The sequence below is a fragment of the Phocoena phocoena genome, chromosome 13, assembly GCF_963924675.1.
Source record: "Phocoena phocoena chromosome 13, mPhoPho1.1, whole genome shotgun sequence".
Taxonomy (NCBI): domain Eukaryota; kingdom Metazoa; phylum Chordata; class Mammalia; order Artiodactyla; family Phocoenidae; genus Phocoena; species Phocoena phocoena.
In genome coordinates, this window is record NC_089231.1 from 66,869,506 (window position 1) to 66,878,287 (window position 8,782).

Here is an 8,782-nt window from a genome sequence, read left to right on the forward strand (position 1 = left end):
TGAATGAGTGACAAGTTCAGATACGGCCGGAGATAGCTGTGGGCTCTGCTTCTGCCTCTTCCCCACTCTCACTCTTATCTGCTAAGCAGTCCCTGAAACCCTGATTCCTCCAGAGCTGCTTGATTGCTTACAGAGGAGTGATCTCACTCAGTTTAGGCAGAAAATGATCAGAGTTTTGTGCCCAGAGCTCCCTGCTGATCAACAGTCACCTCTGTATCCTCATGGACCGGTGTGGTCCCCTGCATGACAGTCACGTGGACAGATACCTCATTCCCTCTCCTGGATGGGCTTCCCACCTCTGCTAGTCTCTGGGTCTAGTCTGTGTTTCTGGGCTAGCACCTCTATGAGGCTGGAATTTGCAGGGGCAGAGACCCAGGCCATATTAGGGTCCTGGGGTAGAAATGTGGTAATGGTGGAAGTGATGACGTTGGTGATGGGGGAGGTAACGGACAGTGGTGATCGAAGGGGTGGAGATGATAATGTATGTAATTATGATAATGGAAGTGAGGACTGACAGTGCTGCTGGTGGTGGTGAGGTGACAGTGCTGGCAAAGTGGAGGTGATAGTGGTAGGATGGATGTGATAGAAGAGGTAGTGGAGGTAATGGTGATGGCAATAGTAGAGATGATAACAAAGGTTGGTGATGGTGGAGGTGCTAGAATGAAGAGATGAGGGTTATAGTAACAGTGGAGGAGGGATGGGGGCAGACGAGGTGGTGGGGGTGTTATGCTAACGGAAGAAGAGGTGGTGGTGGAGTTGGAGGTGAAGATGCGGGTGGTGGTGAGGGGGGAAGTGAGCGTGAACAGGGTGGTGGTGCTCAGGCCACCAGATGTGGGAGGAAATTTTGAACTTACCCTGCCTAGCCCTCTGACTCCTATTTTACAGATGGGAAAACTGAGGCCCCCAAGAGTACTTGGCTTCTGTTGCAATCCTGGAAGTGATGGGAGACAGATCCAGGTCCCTGGAACCAGTCCTAGGGCTCAACCATCCGGGCTGAGACAGGGGCATCAATGTCCTTGAGAAACCAGGCAAATGTCATGCAAATAAGTATTCAAAGGGCTCCTCTGCCCCAGTGGGGCAGCCAGGATCTCCACCATGTCCCCTCCCTGAGCTCAGATCCTTCAGGGGACTTTGTTTCTGTCTCTGCCACTGACTTACTTGGAGAGTCACTCAGATTCCTGGTCTGTGTAAGGCAGATAAAAACAGTAGATACCTCCAAGATTGCTGTAAGAATTCAACAAGATAATACATCTGAAGAGTTTAGCACAGAGCCTGGCACAAGCAAGCTCCCAGTAAGGGCAGCTTCCCTGGAGTTACCACCATCACCACCACCACCACCACCACAATCATCATCCCCATCATCATCATCTATTCCAACCTGCCCATTTGGAGGATGCTGAAACTGAGGCCCAGCATAGTTGCATTCCTGGGCGGGGGGGAAGGAAAAGGGGCTCTGAGACCCAGACATGGCCTTGCTAGGGGAAGGGGGCAGGGGGCGGACCCCGGCTGAGAAGAGAACAGGGTAAGAGCTATATTTGAGCTCCTGGTATGATGACTAAGGAGGTTGATAACAGGCTCTGGGGCTCAGGGTGGCAGGCTGGGGGCAGCTGCCAGGGAGAACCACCCCCCTGGAGGTGGCTGTCTCCGGAGACACCTCCTGGCTCCCTCCCTTCCCTCGCTCCTGGGGGTAGGGGGTGGTGTACTGAGGCAGAGAGTACATCTTTTCCTGCCCCATCCTAGAAATCTTAGTGCTACCCTCCAGGCTGTTTGGGTCAGGGATAGGAAAGGAGGTGGTTGATGGATTATCTCAGTTACTCTCCATAGTAACCCTGTGATGTTGGTAATAAGATCCCCATTTGACAGAGGAAGAAGCTGAGGCCTAGGGATTACACAGCCAGCAGGGGACAGAGCATGGGGTTCCCAGGGAGATGGTGGATAATTCTCCCCCACAGAGGTTCCTGTTGAACCTATTCTTTGAAGGAGAATCTGTATTGCCAAACTGAAAAGAGAAGAAACACCCCGGGAAGCAGAGGGAGCAGCAGGTGCAAAGGTATGGAATATGAAAAGTTCCGGCTGTGAAAGGATGCAAACTCTGGACACGTGCCCTCATGGCCCTTTGGCTCAGAGTAAATCCCCCAGAAGTAGAGAATGGAGAGAGAGACGTGCTTCTTCCTCTTTCCTCTTCCTCTTCCTCGATCCACCTCCCAGGGGCACCTGAGGATGGTAATGGTACAGAAGGGTCTGTCCTCTTCGTTTTGCTCGCTGGTCACCTGTGAGGGAGGTCACACTGTGGCCACTAGTTGAGAAATGTTTTGAGACATAGAGGGTGCTACAGGGTAGTGTGGGAAGGTGGAAGAGGTAAGCATCAAGGAGGGCTTCCTGGAGGAGAAAGTATACAGGACCTGGAGGAGCATTTTTCCTCCCAAGGCTACACTCCAGAGTTCCTTATTGGTACCAACTGCCACATGTTATATCACTCTCCCCTCGTTCTCACCTCTGGGGCAGGTGTCATCCTCACCTCCCATTCTGCTCCTCAGGAATGGGTTCAAGGAGGAGGAGTGACTTTCCCAAGGTCACACAACTGGGGCCTGAGCTCAAACATCCTTCCTTCCTCTCCTCAGCTCCCCCTCCTCCCAGGCAGGCTGGCACCGGCTGTCAGCTGCTCTGAAGTGAATGGCTATTTTTATTCTGGTTTGAGGGGATCTCGGGCAGCAGAGCCATGTAGGTTAGAAGGCTCTAGGACAACTGGCTTCAGCAGGCAAAGAGAGGTTTACTGCAGGGACAGAAGCTTGCCTGGGGGCTCTCCTTTCTTGCATGCTGACCTGCCCTTGGTGCCCAGGTCTCCAGAAACTTCTATATTGGAGCTCAGAACAGAGCACAGAGCCAGACTAAACCCTAGCCCTGAGTCCAGATCCAGCTTGAGCCCTAATCTTTGTGTTAACTGAGCCCCGATCCCACACTAAGACTGAGCCTCTACGCCAGCTCTAGATTGAGCCTTGGTTCTGGTCAAGTACTGAGCCTGATCCAAGCCTGACCTAGCCTGATTCCAACTGGAGACTTCAATTCTGGACCCAGATCGAGCGCTGATCCTAGCTTAAGACTGAGTCACAGTCACAGACTGAACTTTAACCCTGGTTTGGACTAACCCTTGATTTTAGACTGAGCCCCAAGCCCAGGTCTAGACTGAGATCCAAGTCTGGTCATTAACTGAACCTGGTGGCAGACTGAGCCCTGATCTTGGTCACAGACTGAGCCCTGAATCTAATCATTGACTGAACGCTGGTCTCAAACTGAGCTCTGACCCTGGGTCACACAACTCTGGTCACATACTAGTCCCTGACCTCAGACTGTGCACTGAATCTGGTCAAAGGCTGAGCCCTGAACATAGTCACAGACGGAGACCAAATCCCAGTCACTGACTGAGCCCTGACTCCAGCCCCAGACTCAGTTCTGAACCTGGGCATAGGCTAAGGACTGACCCTGACCTTGTCTGAGCCTGGCTTTATCACAGACTAAACCCCAAACCCAGCCCCACCTGAGGAGGGCTGCTGGCCTAGATTACAAACTGCCCCATAAAGTCATGGATTAAGATCAGAGATCTGTTCTGGGAGATCCTGGGCCTCCCATGACTGCTGATGCCGGAATGTTCCTGGTACTGTTGTGGCCAGTCACTACCATTAGCTGGCTAGTCAACACTCAGCAGCCCAGGCTATGGCCCCTCCAGGACACAGAGTCCAGGTTAATGCAATGAGGGTGGTTTGGTGGCACCTGTCCAGTGAACAGCGTGGGCCCATGGGGTGCTGAGGTTTGGCTCTGTCAGCAGAAAAGCCATGGGCTCCACGGGGCCTCTGGATTCAGCCAATCTGAGGCCCTTGCTGGGGTGTGGGGTGGGGTAGAGGGAACCCATGGCATATGACCCATTCTTTTTGTTAACAAATGTTACTGTTTGTGTTTAGGTAACACACGTTTATTATAGAAAACACAGAAAAATATTGTAAAGGAGAAAAAAAAATTCACCTATAATTTCATCTACCAAGAGATGACCATTTTGACTTCTTGGGTTGTTTCCTTTAGATTATGGTTTTTGGTGAAGGCATATGTATTTATATATACATATTTTATAAAATCCATTGGCTACTCTGTTGCCGCCATACATCCATTGCAGCTCATATCCTTGACAATCTTCAGGAATGGGTCCCAACTGGTTAAGCCAGGGAGCATTTGCATTTCCCCAGACACTTGATTAGATCATGGATGGACCTAGTGAGATATAAGGAGACTTTTCCTGGGGGTTTTGGGAAAGAAAGCTTGTTTTCTCTCCTGAGAAGTTTACAAAAAAAAAAGATTTCCCCTTGGTTAGATATGAATGAAAAAGTCTGTGGTGGTACTGGTTACTACTGGCAGCCATCTTGACACCATGAAGGTAATTGGGCTAATGATAAGCTGATGTTATAGAAGCAGAATGGAAAGAGATCAGGTCTTGGTGACTTTACCAACCAGATCAAACCTCACCTGAAGCCCTCCCTCCCTGCCTGGACTATTTTGTTATTTGAGGTAACAGATTCCTTTCATTGTTTAAGCCAGTTAAACTTGAGGTTTCTGTGACTTGCAGCCCAGAGCATCGCCACTCCCAGCTGATATTACTGTTTCATAGCTTTTTAAAAAAATTTAATACCATAACTATGAGCATTCTCCATGTCATTCAACAGTATGCTGCATCATTTTAAACAATTGCTTGGTTCTCTACCCTAAGGAGGTATCACCATTTATTTAACTCATCCCCTGCTGTGACATGCTTCTGTCTTCTCTCCAGTTTTTCACCATGATAAACAGTGTCTTGATAAACATCTTGACCTAACAATTGACTCCCTCTCTGAAGATTACTTTGGGTCAAATTCTGAGAAGTGGAATACTGGGTAGAAGAAATATTTTTAGGGTTTTGATTTACTGTGTCAAATTGCCTTTCAGAAAGCTTGGATGAATTCCCACTTCCACAGCAGTAAATAGAGTGTTAGACATAGCCTGTCATTTCAATAATCTGGATAGAACCAATTATATTTACTGTGTCCTCATGCATTTATAGAGAATGGATATTAAATAACAGCCCTAAGCCTATTATTATTATATCTTCACAAGCAAGTCAGTGAATGGGAGGTAGCAGGGTATGAACAAAGGGCAGAACTGACTTTTCCATTAGGCTCAGTGTCTAGGACCCATCATACTTTTAGGGGTCCACAAAAATATTTTAATTTTAACTTCTTTTAAAATCGGAAGAAAAAAAATGAATAAGTAATCATGAATCCAGCCTGGATTACATTCATTTTATTAAATCAAAGCAGTTGTAAAATCCAATTTTTAATATATGTTTTTTAATAAAGGAAGGGGCCCAGGAAGGCAAAACTGGTCATAATGCAGCCTTGGTTTGATGTTGAGGAGGATTCTGAGTCCCAGGCTAGATTCGGTGGGAAAGAGCATTGTGATCAATATGCTGTCTGCCTTAGGCTTGGAGAGAGGAAGTAGCATGCTGATCTAGTTATCTTTGTCTTGGTGAGATGAACACAGGCATGTTTTAGGTTCAAATCCCAGATCCACAACTTAATTGTTTTACCTTTCTGAGTCTGTTACCTAACTTGTAAAACGGAGTTCATGGGGCCATTCTGAGGTACTGTGCCAGGTACTGTTCTAAAGAGCTTTCTAATGTGTATTAACCCTTTTATCCTCCCAGCTCCGACGTAATATTCCCATCGCCACACGTGTGCTCAGGAAATTGAAATCCAGATCGGAATTTCATCCAGAGAAATAAAAAACACAAAAAAGGATTCCCCAGGCCTCAGTTTCCCCATCTTCAAATCGGGTGTCTGACCCAGAAACTCGCGTGTCCGTCCGCATCCCGCCCGCGCCCCCTGCCGGCATGAGGGGGCACTGCCTGGCCGCATCCTGTCGGAGCGTCCATGCTCTCTGTCAGCAGAGGGAGGGTGGACACTCTCGGGGCTGGGAAAGTAAAGGGCTGAGAGGAGCCCAAACCCCGCCGGGAGAGCGCGGGCGGCCCCCACGCAGGCCCTGGGCGGAGACCGAGAGCTGGGGGCGTGGTCCCTAGCGGGGTGGGACCTCAAGCAGGGACCTGGCCAACTTGCGGGCCCAGACGTGGCGCAGTGGCCAGACGGTTCACCTCTAGCTTGCGGATCATCTTCGGCCGGGTTTCAATGCGCCTCCCGCTGCTTTCGCCGCCCCTGCTACTGCTCCTCGCGGCAGTCGCGGCCGCCACCACCACCTTCCGGCCCGACTGGAACCGTCTACACGGCCTGGCCCGAGGCCGGGTAGAGGTGAGTGCGGCGGCCCCCAGGCTAGGGACCACCGACCCCTAACCCCGTGGCCCCTTGGCTTTGGAATCACCGCCCGTTCTGACCCAGGACCCTCCCGACTCCCATGTCCCCCTCGGCACCAGGACTGTCCCTCCCACTCCCCAGCCCCAGGACGCCCCAGCACCCACCGTGGAAGCCCGAGACAACCGATCTTGAGGCCTGGAAATCTGAAACCCTCCCCAGTTCCCCATCCGGCCAGACATCGGGCCCCAGACACATTGGCCCTGTCCCCTAACTTCTTCCGGCCTATGACTTTCCCAAATCTGTCCTCTGCAGCCCAACCTCCCATCCCCCCATCACTTCTCTCTTTCCTGGAATTCCTCCCCACTCCAGTTCCGGTTGGTCTCACTCCCTTTGCCTGGGAGACAGAAGACTTTCTGGGAGCCTCCCTGCCACCTGGCTGGGAACTGCCTTACCACTCTTACTCCTCAGCAATCCCCCCACCCTCCCCTGCCATGAAATGCCCCACCAAAGTCCCTGTGTAACTTGGATCATCACAGACCCTCTCTGGGCCTTGGTTTTCTGCCTGAAAAATGTTGGGGGGGTGGCGAGGGCGGGGAGGAGGGAGGACTAGAATGGGTAATCCTGGGGTCTGGACTCCCCTTCAGGGAGTACAGGGAGGGGCCCTCCCAGCCTCCTTTGTTGGGGAAGCAACCAGATGGTCTGTAGGGCTAGGCTGCAGGTGGCAGGGAGAGCCAGCTCTGCACCGGATGAGGTAGGGACCAGATGGTAGGTGTCTCTAATAGGGCCTCTCAGGGAAGTTCTGAGCTGTTTCCTTCTGGTCTGCCTCCACCCTGAGGTTCTAGGGGCCAAAGACCAGGTCCAGGTCTCTATGGCCTGAGGGGGTAGGGTGATCATTTCTCTTGGGCATTGGGCATGGGTCAACAGTCAGTAAGTTGTGCAGGCAAGAGCCCCAAGGCTGGTAAGTTTCCTTTGGGTTTCTGGTCTTGCTCCTCTTTTCCTCTGGTGTGGGTGGGCCTCGGCTTTCCCATCTGTACAGAGTTCCTCCTTCTACCCACAAGGGGCCTCCACTTCCACATCTTAGGAACTGCTGTTCCAGGGAGTAATTCACAGCTCAATCCAATGCCCAGCTGGGGAATGAGGGTGAGGGTAGATGTGTTAATCCTGACCTATGCCATTTTGTTCCCCTCCAGACATGTGGGGGATGACAGCTTAATCGCCTGAAGGAGGTGAGTTTGAAGGAAGGGATCCCCAGTTCTGTCCCCCCTGAGCCTCTTTGGGGGTGGGCAACATGGTCCCAATGACCGGGTGGGGAAGGTTCCCTGGGCTGGGAGTCAGGAGCCTGCACCTGGCTTGCTGTGTGACCTCACTGGGCTTCAGTTTCCTGTTGGTACCTGGAGATGGTTGGGGTCTGATGTTCTGGTTCCTCCCCAGGTGAAGGCCTTCGTCACCCAGGACATCCCACTCTAGTATCCTCCTTCTGTTCTTGGGGAGGGAGAAAGGGGAGGGTATCTGCAAGAATCTCCTTCCACTTAACTTCACAGTTAGGGATGACAAATGGTCTTCAACTGACAAGTGGGATTGATTGATAGTGGCTGCCCAGCGAATTCTGAGGTGGTCTTGGATTGGCAAGAGAAATTGACTAGTGATGACTGCCACAGACACCGGCACAGAGAGGAGACCCCCTTACTTCTTCGAACCCTAATTTCCTCACGTGTAAATGGGTATCCCTGCCCTGCTTGGGCAGACGAGGTAGTGTTCACATCGACAAGTCCCCGGGAGACCCCACCTGCCTCCGCCCACCACTACCCACCTTAACACCATCTCCAGCCACAACCTGGTAATGAAACACCTCCCGGGGGCCGACCCGGAGCTCGTGCTGCTGGGCCAACGCTTTGAGGAACTGGAGGTGAGGCCTGGGGAGGTGGACAGTGGGGAGGAGGGGCGAGAGGCGGGGCCCGGCGCGCTGACCCCGCCCCTCTTCTGCTTCAGCGAATCCCACTCAGCGACATGACTCGCGAGGAGATCAACGCGCTGGTGCAGGAGCTCGGCTTCTACCGCAAGGCGTCGCCCGACGAGGCTGTGCCCCCAGAGTACCTGCGGGCGCCCGCTAGGCCAGCCGAAGGCGCTCCTGACCGCGCTGACCTGTAGGTCTGGGGACGCGGCACCACCCTGCCTGAGCCCTGGGGACAGAATGAAGCGCTCAGCGGCCCGGGAGCACCACCCTCGCTGAGGGCCGACGCCCAGTCCCCGAGCCAGCAGGGATGGAGTTGCGGGGGTCCCTCCTAACCCTCTTTCTTCCCTTCCCAGCTCCACTAAATCCCCTTCCGCCTTCAGCGAGACTCGACTCCTTCTTTGATGCGGGCGGGTGAGGAATAAGAGCTCCCCGAATACCCATAGGAGACCGCGCATCCCCAGCTGCCTGGCTGCCAGAGTGGGGACGTGGGCACACCTTACCC

The 8,782-nt window shown here is 52.5% G+C and overlaps 1 protein-coding gene across 1 annotated transcript; it reads left to right on the plus strand.

Annotated features, from left to right (window-relative positions):
- The first annotated feature begins 6,119 nt into the window (after positions 1-6,119).
- Positions 6,120-8,657, plus strand: SELENOM (selenoprotein M). The gene is made up of 5 exons (XM_065890458.1): positions 6,120-6,323; positions 7,517-7,552; positions 7,758-7,792; positions 8,154-8,232; positions 8,316-8,657. Exons 1-5 carry the CDS (start codon positions 6,204-6,206, stop codon positions 8,472-8,474), a joined length of 429 nt encoding a protein of 142 aa, XP_065746530.1. The 5' UTR covers positions 6,120-6,203; the 3' UTR covers positions 8,475-8,657.
- The last annotated feature ends 125 nt before the right edge of the window (positions 8,658-8,782 follow it).